We start from the raw sequence: 23,839 nt of genomic DNA on the forward strand, positions 1-23,839 counted from the left end.
AAGTGCTGAATGGAGGATTGAATTGCCTCCTGAAATAATTCTAATTGCCTTTTTTTCATTCGTGTAGGATCATGGGCATCGCTGGCTGGCCAGCATGTTTGTCCATCCCTAGTTGCCCTTGTTCAGGGGACAGTTGAAAGTCAACCACATTGCTGTGGCTCTGGAGTCACATGTAGTCCAGACCAGGTAAGGACAACAGATTTCCTTCACTAAAGGACATTAGTGAGCCAGGTAGGTTTTTCCAACACTCGACAATGGTTTCATGATCATCAGTAGTTTCCTAACTCCAGATATTATTTTTATTGAATTCAAATTCCACCATCTGCCATGGCGGGATTCGAACCCAGGGCCCCAGAACATTAGCTGAGTTTCTGGATTAATAGTCTAGCAATAAAGCCACGAGGCTATTGCCTCCCCATTTCCCATGCGGCATGGTGGCACAGTGGTTAGCACTGCTGCTTCACAGCGTCAGGGATCTGGGTTTGCTTCCCGGCTTGGGTCACTGTCTGCGCGGAGACTGCATGTTCTCCCCACGTCTGCGTGGGTTTCCTCTGGGTGCTCCGGTTTCCTCTTACAGTCCGAAAGACGTGCTGGTTCGGTGCATTGGCCACGCTAAGTTCTCCCTCAGTGTACCCGAACAGGTGCCAGAGTGTGGCGAATAGGGGATTTTCACAGTAACTTCATTGCAGTGTTAATGTAAGCCTACTTAGAACATAGAACATAGAAAGCCACAGCACAAACAGGCCCTTCGGCCCACAAGTTGCGCTGATCATATCCCTACCTCTAGGCCTATCTATAGCCCTCAATCCCATTAAATCCCATGTACTCATCCAGAAGTCTCTTAAAAGACCCCAACGAGTTTGCCTCCACCACCACCGACGTCAGCCGATTCCACTCACCCACCACCCTCTGAGTGAAAAACTTACCCCTGACATCTCCTCTGTACCTACCCTCCAGCACATTAAACCTGTGTCCTCTCGTAGCAACCATTTCAGCCCTTGGAAATAGCCTCTGAGAGTCTACCCTATCCAGACCTCTCAACATCTTGTAAACCTCTATCAAGTCACCTCTCATCCTTCGTCTCTCCAGGGAGAAGAGACCAAGCTCCCTCAACCTATCCTCATAAGGCATGCCCCCCAATCCAGGCAACATCCTTGTAAATCTCCTCTGCACCCTTTCAATGGCTTCAACATCTTTCCTGTAATGAGGTGACCAGAACTGCGCGCAGTACTCCAAGTGGGGTCTAACCAGGGTCCTATAAAGCTGCAGCATTATCTCCCGACTCCTAAACTCAATCCCTCGATTAATGAAGGCTAGTACGCCTTCATTGACTATGTGACTAATAAATAGATTAAAGAAAAATGTGTGTTGGGACCCATAGTCACATTGACACTTTGGAATGTTCCTCATCTTCCACTTTAGGATCAAGTGGTTGCATTGCCTTTATCCTCAGTGAATTTGGTTGAGTGATCCCATTATCTTCAAGGGAGATTGAAACCAGGACTTCTGTTACTGGGTCAGTAATGAAGTGTTTTGTTTTATGCTGCATGCTTCCTGTGATGCCGTCCATTGGGATGGTGGATTGATACCAGCTGCATGGGTATTAGGCATAGTTTCCCTGAATGGCCAATGTGATTTTAAATGCTTTCTTGGCAGTTTTTTCAATTTTTGCAAATGGGGAAAGTCAATGTTCTCTATGTCATTTTCCATTGTATGGAGCACGATAGCCTCACAACTGGTAACAACGCACTCAGAGTGGACAGGAACACCCCTGCCACACTTTTTTTTATTCATTCGTGGGACATGGGCGTCACTGGTTGGCCAGCATTTATTGCCCATCCCTAGTTGGAGGGCCGTTGAGAGCCAACCACATTGCTGTGGCTCTGGAGGCCAGATCAGGTAAGGACGGCAGCTTTCCTTCCCTAAAGGACATTAGCGAACCAGATGGGTTTTTCCGACAATCGACAATGGTTTCATGGTCATCAGTAGATTCTTAATTCCAGATATTTTTTATTGAATTCAAATTCCACCAGCTGCCGTGGTGGGATTCAAACCCGGGTCCCCAAAACATTAGCTGAGTTTCTGGATTAATAATCGAGCGATAATGCCACTAGGCCATCACCGTCACTGTCCTGTAGGCAGCATTTAGCTGTACGTGGCTGTGGGACCATGAGAAAGCACAGTATTCTGCAGCAGAGTAGGTGAGGGCTACTGTTGTGGTGTGAAGTGTTCCCTCTGTACTCCCCCAGGACATTCTAGTTAGTTTTCAGAACAGATTCACCTTGTTTCTCCTTTCTGGTCAGTATTGATAAAATGATGCTGATAGTTAAAGAGTTTTGTTCAGGGTGACACCCTTGGGTAAGGTCATCGATAAGTCGCCTTCTGCAAAAGGAAACAGTGATTTCTTTACCTGCAATGTATTGTTCAGATGAAATATCAACACTCCTATTTTCTCTGCATTGGAGAGGAGGTGGCAGTTTGGGAAGTCAGCAGTCCAATAGGTCCAGGTCTCTGGTGAGTGTCTTCTTTCCTCTGGCATTGATACCTGTAAGGACAGTGCTGCCATTGTCATAGATGAACTTCCAGAACTTGTTGCAGGGCGTGTCCACTGTGTAAACTTTGATACAAGCCAGTTTTAGTAGCAGCCCCTCTGGAAGCCTAGTGTTAACCATCTGTGTTTAGCTGGTATTGTTACCGAGATAAATGTGGTATTAAGGGTTACACATTGGAGCGTTGATAAGCATTAACAGTTTTTATAACTGTGCGAAGACAAGTCTCTAAAGTAGCTTCTGGAATTCTGCTTCAATGTTATGTTCCAGGACCTGGTCAAGCAAGCTTACTCAATCTCCGAAGACAGCTCATTTCAGAGGACAGCCTCTAAAAGCAGTCTCATCCAGAGAAACATGCACTATTCATCCACCTTGAGGAAGTCATGGTAAATGCCATCGATCCCAATGGCCTTCCCAGACTTATTGTCTGACACGCTGTGTCCACCTCCTTGGTCGTGAAGGCATCCGAAAAATGGGGAGTTGAGCAGTTATTGCAGAGAGATCTTAAGCAGGTTTATCATTCTGTGTTTGTTTTGAGTGGTGGTCATTGTTTTTGAGTTGGTTAGGAGGCAGGCCACAATAGTATCACACAGGCCTTTGAAACCTTTGTGTCAAAGCCTCATGTCAAAGCAGGAAGGCAGCACCAAGCCAGCAAAGCAAGTGAGCAATCCAGGATTTCAGCGATTTCTTGCAATCAACAATCTGTCTTCACTTTGGGAATCACCGATTGCCGTATCTGGGTCTTGAGAGGCATTCACCTCTGCAAGCATTGGGGGGGGGAGGGAGGCTATTCCTTCCTGTAGCTGCATGGAATATTTCTGGCACACCCCATTTTCAGCAGTTAAGCAAAATGTTCGTAGTATTTTGGGGATGAATGTATTCTCTGGATTGCCTTCTTGACAAAGCGTGTAATGCTAGACCATGAAGCCTTATGGAAGTTCTACCTTAGTATCAGGACAGACACAACCATAGGCACCTTGACCCTTCCATGTAAGATGCTGGTCAGTGTTACAAGTGAGGAAAGTTTGTAAGGTTCTTCCGGGAGCAGCTTAGCAGCTGTCCGTCGCTGTCACCAATCGTGAACCTATGGTGATGAATCTGTGGAATTCATTGCCGCAGAAGGCTGTAGAGGCCAGGTCATTGAGTGTATTTAAGACAGAGGTAGATAGGTTCTTGATTGGTAAGGGGATCAAAGGTTACGGGGAAAAGGCAGGAGAATCGGGTTGAGAAGCATATCAGCCATGAATGAATGGAGGAGCAGACTTAATGGGCCGAATGGCCTAATTCTTCTCCTATTTCTTATGGAACCTGAGGCCTGGTGAGTATCCTTTCTGCCAGTGGACAGAGAAACAATGCTGGCTATTTGGTTTTGTGGACAAGATGGATATCAAATGGTAGCACCCTTTTCTCTGTTCACCTGTGAAGTCTACCTTTTGCTAGATCCACATGTAATGGTGGCTGTTGAAATTGTCAATGTAGTTGGCTGGGTGGTTGGCATTTGGTGGGTAATGGTTGACCACGTCTTCAACAGTGGCTTGTAAACATTCACTACAGTCAGCTTGTTCACATTGATTTTAATGGAGAACGGTGAGGCTCTACTGGCTCGATTGCTTCAGCTTTGGTAATCATGCCCACCCCACTATATACAACCATACTATACTCCACGTACTATAAGCCCGAATCACGTATATTCAGTATGAGCTCGTTACAGGTGGGTAGGGCTCTTGGAAGGCAAAATAATCGATCATTTGCATTCTCTATCTCCTTGACAAGATCTCGCACTTTGCTCCGGACAAACTTTCAATGTTGAAGTGATAAATGTGGATGGCTAGGCCAATTGTCTTGGTTGGTTCTGAAAGGTTTGGTTGACATGTTTGATGCTTTTATACTTTTCAGATTCAGGAGCCATTTTCATATATATTCTGTCACCTTCTCGATGACATTGCCTGCCCAGTTCTGAATGAACCAGTACACACACAGGGGGATCAAGTGCGGTTAGAAGTAAAATAATAATTTTAATGCAAGTCGGCATATTTTGTCAACCCATTCACATGGCCAAAGAGTTTAGCTACATCAAATCGCTAAGAGGAATTGTCTACGTGTGACATTGAATACAGGAATTGGGACATCTTGTTGTACGTCTTACTTATGTCTTGTTGCGCAAGACATTAGTAGGGCCACATTTGGAATACTGTGTACAGTTCTGGTCACCCTATTATCAAAAGGATATCAATAAACTAGAAAGTGTGCAGAAAAGATTTACTAGGATGCTACCGGGACTTGATGGTTTGAGTTATTAGGAGAGGCTGGATAGGTTGGAACTTTTTTCGCTGGAGCGTAGGGGGCTTAGGGGTGATCTTATAGAGGTCTATAAAATAATGAGAGGCATAAATAAGATAGATAGTCAACATCTTTTCCCAAAGGTAGGGGAGTCTGAAACTAGAGGGCATAGGTTTAAGATGAGAGGGGAGAGATGCAAAAGGGTCCAGAGGGGCAATTCTTTTTACATAGAGGATAGTAAGTGTCTGGATTGAGCTGCCCGAGGCAGTAGTAGAAATGGGTACAATTTTGTCTTTTAAAAAACATTTAGACAGTTACATGCGTAAGATTGGTGTAGAGATGGGCCAAACGTGGGCAGCACGGTGGCACAGTGGCTAGTACTGCTGCCTCACAGTGCAGGGACCCGGGTCACTGTCTGTGTAGAGTTTGCACATTCTCCCCGTGTCTGTGTGGGTGTCTGGAACGAGCTGCCAGAGGCAGTAGTAGAGGTGGGTACAATTTTGTCTTTTAAAAAGCACTTAGACAGTTACATGGGTAAGATGGGTATAGAGGGATATGGGCCAAATGTGGGCAATTGGGGCTAGCTTAGTGGTAAAAACTGGGCAGCACGGACAAGTTGGGCCGAAGGGCCTGTTTCCATGCTGTAAATCTCTATGACTCTATTTCTGTTTTAGCTTTAATATCCAATCCTGTAAAACTTCAGCATTACTGAATCTGAAACTTAAATCTCTATATAAGATCCCTGCTTGTGTAATTCCCATTTCCTCTTTATCTCCTCGACTACATCCCCACTCCCAACTCAGTTAATCAACAACAGTGAAATAAAGGCCACCATACGAGGAGTTTACCCAGTACATTACTCTGTCACTTCAATAGGACATTATCAGCCTTCCTTTAATTGCATAGAAAGCTTTGCATGCTGATAACAATGTCATTTTTCCATGTGGAGTAAGCAGTGAAATGTTGGACTTAACCTGCTCCAGCAATACAGCAGTTAGCATGACCGGAACATGTGTGGAGGTATTTAGTGCAGTCAATAGCCCAATTTGTGATTCAGATTGTGGGTTGTGCCGAAACAGCTCAAGAAAAAAAGATGTAAGCTTGTTAACCAGTGCCTGCCATTCTGAAAAAATACCTGATGTGGCTTGACATACCATTGCTATAGAAACCATAGGATCCCTACAGTGCAGAACTCAGCCCACTGAGTTCACACCCGATGGTGATTCCCACCCAGGCCCTATTCCCATACTCCACGCATCCACCCCACCAATCCCCCTAACGGCACATCTTGGGACACCAAGGGGAAATTTAGCATGGCCAATCAACCTTACCCGCACATCGTTGGACTGTGGGAGGAAACCGGAGCACCCGGAGAAAACCCACGAAGACACGGGGAGATTGTGCAAACTCCACACAGACAGTCACCTGAGGAATTGAACCTGGATCCCTGGCGCTGTGAAGCAGCAGTGCTAACCATTGTGCTGCCCTGTAAAATAGGAAATATGAAATAGGGTTTGGGTCCTTCCCAAAATGTGAAAATCCACCTTTGGATTCAAGCAAATCCATGCTAAATTGGAATCCCAGAAAGCGGCCCAAACTGCCCATTTCCGATCACTTAGAAATTCAACCCTAGATGACTCCAATGCCGTCTGAGATTTTCCATTAATTGAACAGAGGCAGCTTTTCCACTTTTTACAACGATAATTAACTTTGCAATATTCCAGAGAAGGTCGGAAGTCAGGACATGTTTTGTTCATGTGTAATCTTTAAAAAGCATCCCATGCGGGTGGTTGGTCTGTGGAATTCTCTGCCACAGAGAAGCAGTGGACGTGGGGCAGATGGATTTATTCAAAGGAGAGCCGAATAGACTTTTGAGACAGTAAGAAGTCTCACAACACCAGGTTAAAGTCCAGTAGGTTTACTTGGTATCACAAGTTTTCGGAGCGCTGCTCCTTCCTCAGGTGAGTGTTATTATAGGTGAGCCACACTCACCTGAAGAAGGAGCAGTGCTCCGAAAGCTCGTGATACCAAATAAACCTGTTGGACTTTAACCTGGTGTTGTCAGACTTCTTACTGCGCCCACCCCAGTCCAACGCCGGCATCTCCACATCATAGATTTTTTGAGAGACAGGGGAGTCCAAGGCTATGGGAGGGTTAGACAGGAAAGTAAGAGGGTGAGATCACAGTTAGATCAGCCATGATCTTTTGGAATGGGGAGCAACCTCAAAGGGCTGAATGGGCTTTTAAGTCCTATATTTCTATATGCAAAAAAACTATAAGATTGCGGGGTAAAGCAGTTTAAGAGTGGCTATCTGCACTTAATTGACAAAAGGTTGAAAAATAACAACTGAACCGTTTCTAAATTGGAACTGAAGGTTTTACTATAATAACAAAGGCTCCCACCTCCAGTTATACGTCGCAGTCACCAGCAATGGCATTTAACCCTTTATTTTTCAGTCCATTCTGATTCTCTTTTCCCCCACCGGGATTAACCCATAGATTGCGTCCTAACGATTAGAGAGTTCACTTTTTGCACTGCATTTCAGGAGAAGGGGTTTGGGCTGACTCGCCCCATTGTGATCAGACACTGCAAATATCTGAAGGGTCTCCCATGTGCCCAGTCGCTTGTTAACCACTGGTTCCGCCTTCATTCCCTTTGTACATGTTTCTTAAAACGAGATTTTCTTTCCATACTTTGGGTACAAATCACACTGGGGCAATTTGTCCTTTTAAAAAAAAGGAAGTAATTTAGCTTCAAGGAACTTAATACAGAAAATCCTTCTGCCTTCAAAGTAGAAAATAGGTTTTTATTTCCCACGTGAAGTCTGCAAGTGCGTGGCTTCGGGAGGAGGGAGGAAGATTCCCAATAGTCTAGTGCACCCGGAATTGAAGCTGTGTTAGTGCAGTCCCCACTGTGTCACCGGGCTGATGCTGCCATCTATGTGATTTCGAGGCTGGCAGAGGGAGTGCGGAGGGAGCGCAGAGCGGTTTGATGGACCGAATGAAGAGTTTCAGTGGAGATGTAAGAGTGTGCGATGGAGAGGGGGAGAGCTCTGAGTTATTGTGCCGAGGGGCTGCCAACGATTAATTGCAACGATGGATATCGAAGAGGGGGGAAACAAATAAATGTGATGTGATAGAACAGTCTCAAGAAATGCATTGGTATCTCCGAGCTTTAGCGCTGTGACTGGGTGCTGGTGGTGGGGTTAACCTGACTCTTGTGCCATTTTACCGTGTGAATCCGCAACAAAAGTTCTGAGCTGTCGACTGGGGGCAAACTTCAATCACCTACAATGGCATAGTTCTCAAGTGAGAAACTCTTACATCAACCACAGGAAAAATGCCTGTTATGAAAGGCTTGTTAGCGCCTCAGAATACCTTTTTGGACACCATAGCAACGCGGTTTGATGGAACACGTAAGTCTGTAAGAGACAGAACACTGAAAGAGAATGCATTTGCTGGTTTTCCCATGGTTGGGGGTGGGGGGGGGGCGATATTGATTTGAGTTTGTAATGGGTGAGGGACAATGCGTGGGCAAGCCTCCGATTAGCACCCAACCTAGAACCAGGGACCCTCCTCATTTCGCAATGATCTGATTCTCAGCTTCTGTTTGGTATTCGGACTTTATTCGCACAGTTGGGTGTCACCAGCGTTTTATCAGTCACTTTCTGTAAACTCTGCAGCATCAGCTGAAATCTCGGCTCGGTGTGATGTGTGTAAAATAATACACTGACCTCAGAAACTGGAAAAATAAACTCCCTTTGTTTGTTGCTTGCTTGTGGTCTCCAGGGAGACGCTAGGTGGTAAACAGCTTTGGAGATATTCAAGACTACGTTTTTAACGTTGCATTTAGAGGGCACCCTTTCACGATTCAGTCACAAAGCTAGGAGATTGACACAAAGTAATTGTCCACAAAAATACAACAGGACATTTAAGGGGGGGCGGGGGGGCATTAATTAAAAGTTGTTCCGTCCCCCAGGATCTCCCCTGTTGAATTGAGAGATGTAAGGTTAGGAGTTATAAAACCATCAAAGGTCGAGAGGAGACTCGGCCAGCTCCTTCCACTGGGTCCACTCAGGACTTTTGAAACACAATGTAACACACTGGACCGTTTCAGCACTCGGAACAGCTCCCTCTCTAAACGTGGTGACCTGCACTGATCCAGGTGGGTGGAAAGGGCTTCATTAACCCTGGAACGCCAACGAGAGAATTTCTTACACAATTCCCCTAATCTTTCTAGTTTCCATTTATTTTATTAATTCATTATCCCCTAAAATCGATTTATTGATTTCGATTCACCGTAATAAATAAATTCTCAAACCTCGTTCATACAAGTGCAAAAAATTGCACAAGTCCCAGCATGTGCACCATTGAAAGTAACCATCGCACTTTTATGTCGAAACTCCACAAAGTGACCACTTAGATTTGTCAAATAGGTTCAGCTAACTTTGCACTTTTTTGTGTCCAATATGTGACTGATGCGATTCAATGCTATTTTCCCGAAGATTTTATGCTTGTGAGGTCCTTGTTTAAGTTCAGAGATATTAATATTTAGTGTTGGTGAAAAAAATCCAAGTTGCTTAACATAAATTAAGTTAAATTCTCGTTCATTTTTTTAGCTGAAGGATGAAGAGTTTTTGACTCTTATCTGGGCTGCCTCTGAGTACCGTTTCCTCTAACTGGAAAATAGCACATTGTGCTTTTCCGTCTCTTCATTCAGGAATGGGCATCATAGAAATGATGACAAAGAATACATCGATTGTCCAATTGTGCCTCATCTTCTGGAGCTATCTAATTTAATTTGATTTTGCTGCTTTTTCCCCTGTAGCTTTTCTAATAGGAAGCAAGTTGACTGCATGCTGTGCATTGTCTTTGTTCCAATTTTAGTCCCTGTTCTTCCTTCCTGAAGGCACTGACTACCCTATAGAGTATGGCTACTTTGGTATATCTCACCCAAGTGGCCAACAGCTAGAAGTCCCGCACCAGGGCTTGAGCACAAAAATCCAGGCTGGCTCTCCAGTGCAGTACAGTGGGAGCCCTGCATTGTTGGAGGCATCATTTTTTTTTTGGATGATATGTTAAACCAAGGCCTCAGCTGCCTGTTGAAATGGGTGTAAAAGGTCCCATGGCACTATTTTGAAAAAGTGCAGGGCAGTCATCCCTGGCATCCTAGCCAATACTTACCCCTCAGTCAGCATCATAAAAAATGCCACAGTTTATCTACTTATTATTGCACTGCTGTTTGTGAGAGTTTGCTGTGTGCAAATTGGCTGCTGCATTTTCTTTATTTTATCATGGGACATGGGCGTCGCTGGCTGATCAGCATTTATTGCCCATCCCTAATTGCCCTTGGAGGTCAGTTGAGAGTCAACCACATTGCTGTGGCTCTGGAGTCACAGACCAGGTAAGAACGGCAGGTTTCCTTCCCTAAAGTACATGAGTGAACCAGATGGGTTTTTCCGATAATTGACAATGGTTTCACGGTCATCAGTAGATTCTTAATTCCAGATATTTTTAATTGAATTCAAATTCCACCATCTGCCACGGCGGGATTCGAACCCTGGTCCCCAGAGCATTACCCTGGCTTTCTGGATGACGCGTACAGTGACAATAGTACTACGCCACTGCCTTCCCCATTTCTTACACTACAACAGTGGCTACACTTCAAAAGTGCTTCACTGGCTTTAAAGATGTCCAGTGATCATGAAAAGTGTTGGATAAATGCGTGTCTTTCCTTTCTTTCCTAACAATTAGCGTTGTCAGTCTATTGCCAGCGTATTGCCAGTATTGAAAGCCTCAAACTGGACACTGCTTTGACTTAACTGACAGACTTAAAGTAACATCCACACACATTGCACACAAGTTAACATGTGGTTTAGTGTGTTCTGTAATGTCGTAAAACAGGGAGATGGTAGAATAATGATACTGATCTTGTACTAGTAATCCAGGGGGCTGGGTGAAAGCTCCAGATATTAATTCAAATCACGCCATAGCAGCTTGAGAAATTTAAATTCAGTTGGTAAATCTGGAATAAACTGCTAGTCTCATTTATCATGAACCAGTGGATTGTTGTTAAAAACCCATCTGGTTCACTGATGTCCTTCAGGGGTGGAAATCTGCCATCCTTACCCGGTCTGGCCTACATGTGACTACAGCTCCACATCAATGTTGTTGTCTCTTGACTGCCCTTTGCAATGGCCTGACAAGCTACGCAGCTATATCAACTGCCGCAGGTAAAACGTACTGTAGGTGTGCCTATACCGTATGGACTGCAGCAGTTCATGAAAGTGGCTCACCACCAGCTTTTCAAGGACACCCAGGGACGGGCAGCAAATGTTGGCCTCACCAGCATTTCTCACGTCCCAAAAATAAATGAAAAAATACAGGAATCCATGAAGAGTTCAGGAGATATCCGGGAGGTGTGATAACACGCTTTGGAGCTCAATACCGACACCACAAAATGGTTAGACGAGGATTCATGCCTGCAATTTTTTTTTTCATCCTTGAATGTTCCCAGACTGCAAAACCTTGAAGGGGAAATCTCGGTCTATAATCATGGGATAAGGGAGACAGGCGTGATGGAAAGGGAGCTCTGGTGGTAGGGCTGGGAGGATGTGTGGGGATAAGAAGGTTACATATCATAGAAAAATGAATTCATCCATAACTTGAGTGGCTGATTAATTCACTGAATCCTGAGGTGTATCTCTTTCTTCATTTTTGTTTTGTTTTCTTTGTAGCTTGTATACAGATTTAGAAATTTTTACTTCCTTTTCATTCCAATGGTGGGCAGTTGAATTACATGACCTGAACTGAAGTAATAATCAACTACATCATTCACATGGAAGTGTTGTTTTACATTGTGTTGCTAAAGCAATATTGAGTTCTATTTTATAGCTCGCTGCAGGGGGATAATTAGGCATACACTGTATATCTCACAGGGAAACAAATTGCACTGGAGTTTTGTGTATACATGTATTTAATGTCCTTTTTGACTCAAAATCTTGCCTCCACCAATGTTCATTTTGTTGCTTCGTGGATTAGGCTGTCTAATCAGAACAGGCAGTCCTGGAAAAATTAATTAGAATTTTACCAAAGTTTTCAACTGTAGTCACTGTAAAGGTTTGCCAGTTTAATTTGCAGAATAAATTCTGATGGACTCAAGAGAGCAAGTTGTCAAGAATGTGAAGCAGTTTGGTCAAGGAATAATAGGAGATCCTGTTAATATCTAGCTTATAAAGTGACTCTAATTAAAATGGCAGTGTTCTTCGAACTCATATCACAATAAGGGTACTTGTTTTTGATTTTGCATAATAGCGATCCAGGAATGGATTTACATGCTACCAACTAGATTTCCATTAACTCCTGTCTAAGCAGTTCTTAATCTAATATGCCATAATTTGCCTATTCTCTGGATCTATAATAGTTCCCTGCATTATACATGTGAGACATCTGTGATCTTAGACCTACATATCACAGTTTGGTGTGCCTATTCACTTTAGAATTTGTTGGGGGGAAAAGTGGTGAGGGAACCATAACGAATGGCCAGAAAATGAAAGAACAAAAAACAGTACAGCACAGGAACAGGCCTTTCGGCCCTCCAAGCCTGCGCCGATCACGTTAACCCGCTTATATCCTTCTATTCTCTGTTTGTGTTCATATGCCTATCAAGATAAGCCTTCAAGAAAACAAACAGAGGACCAGCTCTTTGTGTTCAGTTTCAGCATTTTTCCAAATGGAATTTATGAAAAGAAGATATTAAGCATAATTAAAATTTGAATAGAATAAAGTTCCATGTTTAATACAGTTCACTTTTGGCCATGATTTTGTAATCTTAAGAAAATGTAGCATCCGTTCAAAATGTATCCCCTCCTCACTTTGGTTTTCAAAGTGGTACCATTAATTATTTGACATTGTTCTGTTGCTGGTGCTACAATGAGAAATGTCATTGTTCAATACAATGAAGTACAATGGAGACACAGGCCGCAGGTTCCAGGCGCATGTCGTGAATTTGGCAAGGTACCTGAAAAAAACAACTTAGAGTAGGCCCTGCAAAGAAACATGTTGGAAAACTATCAGACAGCAATACATCTGGAGCTGAAGAACAGCTCGCCAGCCAGTGCCGGATTTAGGCATAAGCTAAACAAGCTACAGCTTAGGGCCTCACAATCCGCAGGGGCCTCACAAAATTTCAGAAGGTTTACAGTGAAGAGAACATTTAAGAGCGGATACCAGAAAAGAAAAAGAAAGCACCAGCTTGAAGAGCAACTCAAAAAATTACCAAAGGTTGACAGTTACTTTACTCCAGAAACAGATAAGGATCCACAAACCCAAGGTGATCAGCAAAGTCCAAAATAACCACAGCCTAGTGCCTCTGCTACTGAGACAACAGAGTCTGGAAACTCAGCTGAGGAAAACACTGGAAGTGATGCAAATGTGAGCGTTGCAGAGCCGACATCCACAGTTGAAACAACAAAATTCACGAAACTCAATGATGTAGGTCAATGGGGTGTCTTAACCGAGGATGAACTCTCATACTGGATCCTTAAGGATCCTTCAGAGTGTCAACACTGGAACGGCCCACTTGAAAACGCAAAGCGGTCATTCAAAAATCAAGATAGATATTGTTCAAAAGGTCTTTTTCAGTCCAGAAAAGTTAAATTTAAATTTTTTAAGTTAAACTCACTTTAAATACCTTGCTATGAAATAACTAAAAGGCATAATTATGTTTTCAATTTTTTTGTGGCGACTCAAGGTCCTGTTTTGGTACGCACCTTTGTGAGACCTTTTGGTGTAACTTTTTAACAAGGGGCCTCCAAGCTTTATATAGCTTAGGGCCTCACCAAGTCTAAATCCGGCAGTGTTGCCAGCATTGGCTGATGAAAGTAAGGGAGGCAATGGCCTAGTGGTATTACCACTAGACTATTAATGCAGAAATGTTCTGGGGACCCAGGTTCGAATCCCGTCAGGGCAGATGGTGGAATTTGAATTCAATAAAAATTAGCTGGAATTAAGAATCTACTGATGACCACGAAACCATTGTCGTTTATCGGAAAAACCCATCTGGTTCACTCATGTCCCTTAGGGAAGGGAATCTGCCGTCCTTACCCAGCTTACATGTGACTCCAGAGCCACAGTAATGTGGTTGACTCTCAACTACCCTCCAAGGGCAACTAGGGATGGGCAATAAATGCTGGCCAGCCAGCGACGCCCAACAAATGAATACAAAAGAAAGTATTGATGGGGCAAATAGAGGAAAGAACAACATTGGGTTAGTGAATTGCCAACCAGAAGGTATAAATTTAAGATCAGCATCAAAAGAATAAAATGAGAGATTAAGGGAAAGCATTATGCTGGGAAATGTTAGGACGTGCAATGCCCGACCAGAAAAAATGATGGAAGCTGAATCCATAATATGTTTAAAGGAAGTGAATGAATATGTGAATAAGGCTCTGACAAGAGTCAGCAAGGTCGGTGAGATGGGACTAAATCAATTGCTCTTTTAGAGAGCCGGTCTAGGTTTAATGAGTCAAAGAGCTTTTGTGCTGTTAAAATCTATGGTTTAGGAATGAATTGGGTCAACTTGACCAAATTCAGAGGCAGCTATGTTTCTATCTAACAAAGAGGGTATATTGTTTAAGACGCCCAAGGACTGGAGGGGAAGTTGCTGCAGTATGGTGATCTGTCAGATAATGCTCCATTATCCTACAGGAACTTGCTGCTAATTTTAAAGAGAACTTAAAAGTGAAGTGAAACAGTGCAAAGATTACACCAATCATGCTTTGGCAAGTTCTATTTATGACATACTTATCTGGAAATCTTATAGTTTACCTGGATGAACACAGTGGGAAATATTTTACTATGGATTTTGGGGACCCTGACGTCAGGCCAACATGTGGAATCCACCCTCCCTGCCCCCACCCACCCCACCTCGCATTCCCCAATGCCGCACTTGCCTCCTGTGGGACCAACTCGGCATGTCTACAGCAGGTGGCCTCCTAATTGGCTACCTGTGGGTCCACCATCCAATTGACGGCTCTTGATACTGCCGGCCCAATTCGAGGGCTCTCAGCTCCAGAGCCTCTGCAACTCTAGCTGAGGCATGTCAGAGGCACTGAAGGGCATCTCAAAATGGATGCCCTGAGACTTGCCATCTCCACAAAGTTGTGGTTTCCCCAGGTGATGGGGAAAATGCCAATGGTCCTGTGAAATGGTCACTAATTGGAGCCTTAATTACGCAGTTTGGCTGCCTTCCTTCATGGAGCTGGACAGCCTGCTCCTGGATCTGGAAAACATCCCGGGGCTGGTAAATTTTAGTCCATAGTTTTCCCCATTTTCCAATAGAGATAGGAATTGGCGTCCACAACTCATTAGTCATACAACAATCCCCACCAGGTGATTGGGCTGTTCATGGGGAAGTATCTAACAATATGTTTTTTTATTCATTCATGGGATATGGGTAGCATTTATTGCCCATCTCTAGTTGCCCTTGTTCAGAGGGCAGTTGAGACATTGCTGTGGCTCCGGAGTCACATATAGACCAGACCAAGTAAGGATAGCAGATTTCTTTCCCTAAAGGACATTAATGAACCGGGTGAGGTTTTACAACAATCGACATCTTAATTCCAGATATTTTTATTGAATTGTCTTGGGGCGGTTCGAATCCAGGTCCCCAGAACATTAGCTGAGTTTCTGGATTAATTGTCCAGCGATAATACCACTAGGCCATCGCCGCTCCGGCTAGTCCATCATTCCAACAGTGATACCATCACGTCTCCTGTCCCAGCTTCCTTTCGGAAAGTCATCTTCTGTCTGGACTAATTGTCGGACTAAGTGGAAAATGTTCATCTGAGTTCACAGATGCAACCATGTAGGAACTCATGGAATCCCTTGTGCAGCCCTGACTACGTAACGTCCATCTGTATGTTCTCTTCCTCTTCCACACACATCATGACAATTCCCATCAGGAAACCGTTCCAGGTTTATAATTATTTTTGAGGAGACCATTCATTTGTGACAGTTTGGTAAAGACTTCATGAGAAACCAAGTGCCAAGAGCTGGGAAAGATTTAAAATACTAGCCATCATTTTGGCGTCTCTTCCAGGGTATGTACAGTTATTTAAACACCAGCTTTAAATAGATCTGACAGCATCTGTGGAGAGAGAACGGAACCAACATTTCGAGTCGGGTTGACCCTTCATCGGGGCTGAAGGGAAAGAAAATCAGATAAGATTTATACCATTATTCCTCGATTTATTCCGATAAATCTTGTCTGATTTTCTTTGTCTTCAGCTCTGATAAAGGGTCATCAAGACGGGCTCCGTTCTCTCTTCACAGATGCTGTCAGACTTGCTGGGTTTCTCCTGCATTTTCTGTTTTAGTTTCAGATTCCAGCATCTGCATTATTTTGCCTTTAGCTTTAAATAGGTAATCATTATTGTTGGCGTTCTACACATCAAAATGGTAGGAAATGGTGTAAAGAACTGACCGGTCCATAAATTTATATAAAGTAGGCTTGTGCCCTTGTTGATCCCACTTCTGTGGATAAAAGCCTGGTGCTTTCTGATGGGAGACAGACAGTCATGCATTTTCTGATTCTAGGCCACTGAAAAACCACCCAAATTGGGCAATACTTATTGAAAAGTCCGGGCTAGTATGTTGCTCAACTCACTTCCCATGAGAATACAAACCATAGTTCTGAATATGGTAGACATACAGGCAATTTCTTACCAACTGGGACCAGGGTTCAAATCCAGCCATGGCAGTTGGTGAAAATTGAATTCAGTAAAAATCTGGAATTAAAAGCCTAATGATGCCCATGAAACCATTGTTGATTGTCGGAAAAAGCCATCTGGTTCATTCATTTCCTTGAGGGAAAGGAAATCCTTTCTTGAGGGAAGGAAATCTGCCGTCCTTACCTGGTCTGGCCTACATGTAACTCCAGAGTCACAGCAATGAGGTTGACTCCTAAAATGCCCGGGGATGAAGAATAAATGCTGGCCCAGCCAGCGACACCTACATCCCATGAACAAATATTTTTTAAAATCTCCGTACTTCGTATTTACTCGCACTACAATTCCAGTTATTTACATGTCTGTTGTAATTTTATTATCCAGCCAGGGCTGATGTGTGGAATACCATGAGACAAGATATAGGAGCAGAATTAGGCCATTTGGCCCATCGAATCTGCTCCACCATTCAATCATGGCCGATATGATTCTCATCCCCATTCCCCTGCCTTCTCCCCGTAACCCTTGATCCCCTTATTAATCAAGAACATATCTATCTCTGTCTTAAAGACACTCAGCGACCTGTCCTCCACAGCCCTAAGTTTCACAGATTCACCACCCTCTGGTGAAGAAATTCCTCCTCATCTCAGTTTTAAAGGAGTGTCCCTTCACTCTGAGGTTGTGCCCTCGAGTTCTAGACTCTCCCACTAGCGGAAACATTCTCTCCATATCCACTCTATCCAGGGTTCTCAGTATTCTGTAAGTTTCAATTAGATCCCCCCTCATCCTTCTAAAATCCATCGAGTATAGACCCAGACTCCTTAACTACTCCTCATATGACAAACCCTTCATTCCTGGGATCATTCTTGTGAACCTCCTCTGGACCTCCTCCAAGGCCAGCGCATACTTCCTTAGGTATGGGGCCAAAAACTGTTCACAATATTCCAAATGGGGTCTGACTAGAGCCTTATACAGCCTCAGCAGGACATCCCTGCTCTTGTATTCTAGCCCTGTCGACATGAATGCTAACATTGAATTTAATTTTACGATATCAACTGATGCTATCATTTTCTTCTTTAAACTTATTCAGTAATCCCTATCTTTTGTTTTTAAAAGAAACATGGTTTACATGTCATTTTTTGAATATCATGTAATGAATTTTACTAATTTTCATTATGTTGCCTCTCTCCTCATCAACTTCTATTGACTTCCTGTCTCTTAATGCATCCACTTATAAATCGTTTTTAATGTTTTCGAATTTCCCTGGTACCTCGTTCCACTGTGCCTATGCAATCTTCGTAAGAAGTCTCACAACACCAGGTTAAAGTCCAACAGGTTTATTTGGTAGCACAAGCTTTCGGAGTGTCGCTCCTTCTTCAGGTGAGTGAAGAGTTGTGTTCACAAACTCTTGTGAACACAACTGTATACCCTTAGCATACAAGGCTACAGACCAAGTGCTGGAAAATGGGATTAGAATCACAGAATCATAGAATTACAGAATCTCCACAGTGCAAAATGAGACTATTCAGCCCATTGAGTTTAGACTGACTCCGGAAGAGCATCTTACTCAGGCCCAGCCCCCACCCTAAACCCCACACATTTACTCCACTAATCTCTAGCCTTTAACCTACACATCTTGGGATGCTAAGGGGCAATTTAGCACGGCCGATGCACCTAACCTGCGCATCTTTGGACTGTGAGAGGAAACCGGAGCACCCGGAGGAAACCCACGCAGACACGGGGAGAACGCGCAAACTCCGCCCAGGCAGTCACCCGAGGCTGGAATCGAACCTGTGTCCCTGACGCTTTGAGGCAGCAGTGCCAGCCACTGTGACATTGTGCTGTCCCATACATAGGTTTTTGATGGCTGGCACAGACATGATGGGCTGAAGGGCCTCTTTCTGTGCTGTAAAACTGTATGGGGGCAATCTTACCCCCTCATCCCGTTGGTTGATCGGTGGGGGGGGGGGCTGGTAAGATCGGGCAAAAGGTGAAAAATCAGGATCGCATCCGATTCTTCACCTCTTGCGATTTTACCGGCCCTGTTTTGCCAGCAAAATCGGCCCCACACCCATAACGCGAAGCTGATTTCAATATTCATGACATAATTTAAATATAATTAGTGACTCCTGGATGCTATCGTCCAAGCTCACTTGCCTGCTCGCTGGTTAAGATCCTCACTGGCGAGGATCATGGATGCCCCCATCAACAAGTATTTACCCCAGTCCAACGCCGGCATCTCCACATCATGCCCATCAACAAGGACCAGGCGTGATGCCCTCACTGGTGGGAACGGAGGCCATTGAAGCCCCCAGGATGGTCGGGGGGCAGGGCCCTTTGGGTAGTGCTAGCCTGGCATTGCCAGCCTGACATCCTGGCAGTGCCATCTGGCACCCTGGCACTGCCTACTGGCCACACTGTCAATGTCCACCGGCCACCCTGGGCAAATTGGGTAAAGGCAGAGAATGTGTGCACTCTAATAGGCAAACAAACTATCATCTCATTGGCTTGGACTGCTAATTCAAGTAAGGTAATTGGTTTCCACGTGAATCAAACTAAAATAGCAATTATTTTGCATTCAGTCTCCTGTACTTAATCTCCAATCTCCTGTAAATCACTGTTAATGATTATGTGAAAGCCTCTATTTAAGTGTAACTGCATGATATTGCATAGTCTTCCATTTCTGTTGCTTCTCTTCCTGCACATAATGGCGCACAAAGCAGACTTTCATCTGTTTTCACCGCGAGACCTTTCCTGGAACAAATCATTAGCCTGTCGCTGGAGGCTAATACATTGAGGGGGACCAATCCACATCAAGTCTGGCTGACCAGGAGTCTCTCCCGGTCTTGTCGACAGCTATTGGTGGGTGGAAGGATTTTGCAGGTTGATATTCAACCTGTTTGACCGCGTTCAAAACGCAGCTTCTCTGGTCATCAAGTCCTGGGGTGGGACTCGAACCCGGAGCTTCTGACTCAGAGGCCTGGATGCTACCCGCTGCGCCATTAGGCCTCCTCTTCCATTTCTGGGACCGTGTTAAACCAAAACAAGTTGTAAGTTACACAGGATGACAAGAGACATTCCAGTAATTTGACAACAAAGAAATCCAGATAAAGGGAAGGTGATGAGATCCCACGTGACTGTTCTCTTTATTGTTGTCCCAGTGAGGGAAGTCTGCAACTCCTTTGCTCAAACCAAGACTGTCATTTGACCAATTATCCCATAACAAGTACTATTTAGAGAAACTGGATAAATGATTGATTTTTTTTATTCATTCATGGAATATGGGCGTCACTGGCTGGCCAGCATTTATTGCCCATCCCTGGCTGCTCTTGAGAAGGTGGTGGTGAGCTGTCTTCCTGAATCACTGCAGCCCACGTGCTGTGGGTTGACCCACAGTGCCGTCAGAGTGGGAATTCCAGGATTTCGACCCAGTGACAGTGAAGGAACGCCAATATATTTCCAAGTCAGGATAAAGTTAAAGTTTATTTATTAGTCACAAGTTGGCTTACATTAACACTGCAGAGAAGTTACTGTAAAAATCCCCTAGTCGCCACACTCCAGTGCCTGTTCAGGTACACTGACGGAGAATTTAGCATGGCCAATGTATCTAACCAGCACGTCTTTCAGTCTTTGGGAGGAAACCAGAGCACCCGGAGGAAACCCACGCAGGGAGAATGTGCAGATTCCACACAGACAGTGACCCAAGCCGGGAATCGAACGCAGGACCCTGGAGCTGTGAGGCAGCAGTGCTGACCACTGTGCCATGGTGAGTGGCTTGGAGGGGCACTTACAGGTAGTGGTGTTCCCATGTATCTGCTGCCCTTGCCCTTCTAGATGGAAGTGGTCGTGGGTTTGGAAGGTGCTGCATAAGGGTCTTTGGTGAATTGCTGCAGTGCACCTTGTGGACAGTACACACTGCTGCTACTGAGCGTCGGCGGTGAAGGGAGTGAATGTTGTGGACGTGTAGTAAAGTGAAAAAGAAAACTGCAGTAAAACAAGAAAATAAATATGAGACTTTCAGTCAGTTGTTTTTTTTTTATATACTTTTCCAATTCAATCAAATCAAATCCAATTCAGAGTCTCAACAAGTTGAGACATTTCAGATCCAGGCTGACAAGACAGGGCGAGCGACCAAATCACCCTGTCCTGGGCCTGATCTACATGAGCCAAGTTGATTGGAGGAGCAAAGCAACACCTCCTCCAAGACTTGAGCTCATTTGCATCTTAGCCAAAAGGCCGGGATGCAGCTTTTAAAAATTGCTTCATATGAAACATATGAAGCTTCAATGCAACCCAATGACCTCAACCAAGTGCAGCATCCAATCCATACTACACTTGATCTTAGCCAAAAGGCCGAGAGGCGACTTTCAGTCAGTTGTTTGCTACATTAGAGACAGCAAGCTCAAATCAGCCCGTGACTGCACACCGATTATATTGTGCCCATTTGTATCTGCATGACTGCCTTTTAACTACAGCCGCAACAAACATTTTACTTGCTGTGTCTGATGATCAGTCAGTGCATTATTTTTGCCTTTTAATAATATAATTGGATTAATTGCACTGAAAAATATTTTGATCAACAGATGTTTTGGTCTGACATTAAAATCTTTCTTCCCTGAAGTTAAGTGGCACAGTGGCAGAAAAGAAGCAATTTTGTCCATTTATAATCTATGTGCAAATCTCTGGCAAATACTGTAAGGTGCATAAAGAATAGGCTTTGCAAACCACAATCCTCGTAGGATGCACTCAATATTTTAACTCCTTGGCATTTCTTTTCTTCATTCATGAGATACGGACGTCGCTGGCTGGCCAGCATTTATTGCCCATCCCTAGTTGCCCGAGGGCAGTTGAGAGTCAAACACATTGCTGTGGCTCTGGAGTCACATGCAGTCCAGACCAGGTAAGGATTTCCTTCCCTAAAGAACATTAGTGAACCAGATGGGTTTTTCCCGACAATCAATAATGGTTTCATGGTCATCGGTAGATTCTTAATTCTAGATCATTTTTATTGAATTCAAATTCCACCATCTGCCCTGGTGGGATTCGAACCCGGGTCCCCAGAACATTAGCTGAGTTTCTGGATTAATAGTCCAGCGATAATGTCACTAGGCCATCGCCTCCCCTCAACAGCCCTTTGTGTGATATTGATGCAATGAAATAAGTGCAGTCTGTCAGAAAGGACATTGACAGTGTATGGACTTTCTCAGTGCCTGGTGACCGATTGCAGCGTGAACCATAGAGAAGTATGGCAAGAGGCAACTATCGGCAGGGGGACGATGAAAGTGGAATCTGAAGATCCCGCTAATGAGCCTGAACACAATGAACGAGATGTGCTCCATGGCACTTTTTGTCATTCTTGGTTGGACTAATGAATACTGACTTCAACACATTAAGCTGAGCTGCTTTTTAAATTCTACAAAAAGGAACGGCCTGTGATACAGAGACCAGCCGCAGTCTGTGCAGAACAGTTAATGCAACATCATTTCCTTTGCTTTTAACATTTGTTTTACAGAGAAATAAAGGTGAAGGGTCAAACAAAATGGAGAACAGGACTTATCGGGGCGATAAGTTCCCATTCCACCTGCCACGGGAATCGTAGCTTGCAAGGCGTGGACCATGGAAAGGTCCATTGACCTCAAGCGGGATTTTCCGGTTTCGGGGCGACGCAGCTGGAAAATCCCACCCATCAATGTTGAAGAGTGAAAGAGATTATGTAAATGAGGAGGTAGTGATTAGGTGACACCAAGTTTGGGTTTATAAACCTTCACATTGTTTGGGTGGGTGCGTGTCCAGCCTGAAGTTGTGTGAGAAGACATCAGGTCCGCGTCCTGACGTTATCACGCACATGCGATGTTTTGGTCGGTAGATCATAGGATCATAGAATCCTGCAGCTCAGAAGGAGGCCATTTGGCCCATCGAGTCTGCACCGACCACAATCCCACTCAGACTCTATCTCCATAACCCCATGCTTTACCCTAACTAGTCCCCCTGACACTAAGGGGCAATTTAGCATGGCCAATCCACCTAACCCGCACATCTTTGGACTGTGGGAGGAAACCGGAGCACCTGGAGAAAGCCCATGCAGACAGGGGGAGAAAACTCCACACAGACAGACAGACAGTGGCCCAAGCTGGGAATTGAACCCGGGTCCCTGGTGCTGTGAGGCAGCAGTGCTAACCACTGTGCCACCATGCCGCCCAGATGGACTAGACTCAGAAATGCAGTTGGCGACAATCAAGCAGACAATTTAAACCATTAAGCGACCAATTGGACACAATTTTAGACGGCTTGACTGCTTTTACGGGTCCATTGGCCAGACGGGCTTTTACGTTTTATTTTCAACCACAATCCAGCAGGGATGGGATGTCAGGATTGAAATAAGATTTTAAACAGGTCTCTGGGGACTGAGGTTCGTGTTTGAATGTGCTGCTTCGACCCTTTTTGCATAGATTTTTCCATTGCAATTTTATTTTTTACGGGTCTGCAGCTTCCTGAGATAGCTCCGCAATGGCCGTCCCCCCAAGGGAGCACATTGGAACCACCAACCCTCACCCTCCCTTTTCCCGGCTCCCACTCTGTGCCCACCCTCCCCGGCAGCACCGAGACTTTGCCAGCGCCTGTTTCACGCTGGCTGTCTGTTAATTGGCCAGCCAGTGTGAAATGGCATTCTGAGGCTGACCACAGTGACCGCAGATGGGAACACGTTTTGCGATCGCTTCCAAACCTGCCGTGTTTGCCCATCTAGAGGACAAAATGTTCAGACCCGGGAGGCAGCAGGAGACAGGAAAGGCTGGATAAGGTAAGGAGTTGCCTGGTTTGAGGACTGCGACTGAATGGTGAGCCTTAAATTCATAAAAGACTCAAGGTAAGACGGGGCCTATAGGATGAGATGATATAACTTTAAGACATAATCCTATCCTCAATGCTGCAGATGTCATCCGAATTCTCCGACCTTGCGTTATTTTACTCACGTTATTTGATTTATTATTGTCACGTATTAACTAAAGTAAAGTTTATTTAGTAGCCACAAGTAGATTTACATTTACTGTGAAAATCCCCTCGTCACCACGCTCCAGCGCCTGTTCGGGTACACTGAGGGAGAATTTAGCATGGTCTATGCACCTATCCAGCACGTCTTTCAGACTATGGAGGAAACCGGAGCACCCAGAGGAAACCCAAGCAGACACGGGGAGAACGTGCAAACTCCGCACAGATAGTGATCCGAGAATCGAATCCGGGTCCCTGGCGCTGTGAGGCAGCAGTGCTAACCACTGTGCCATCGTG

The 23,839-nt window shown here is 44.6% G+C and overlaps 1 protein-coding gene across 1 annotated transcript in view; it reads left to right on the top strand.

Annotated features, from left to right (window-relative positions):
• The first annotated feature begins 8,169 nt into the window (after positions 1–8,169).
• The window catches only part of LOC144500280 (voltage-gated delayed rectifier potassium channel KCNH8-like), a 203,428-nt gene continuing 187,758 nt past the window's right edge, over positions 8,170–23,839 (top strand). Inside the window, exon 1 of the mRNA XM_078222956.1 lies at positions 8,170–8,245. Within this exon, the coding sequence (XP_078079082.1) occupies positions 8,170–8,245 (76 nt within the window). The remainder of the gene's footprint in view (positions 8,246–23,839) is intronic.

Source organism: Mustelus asterias, chromosome 11 (genome assembly GCF_964213995.1).
Source record: "Mustelus asterias chromosome 11, sMusAst1.hap1.1, whole genome shotgun sequence".
NCBI lineage: Eukaryota > Metazoa > Chordata > Chondrichthyes > Carcharhiniformes > Triakidae > Mustelus > Mustelus asterias.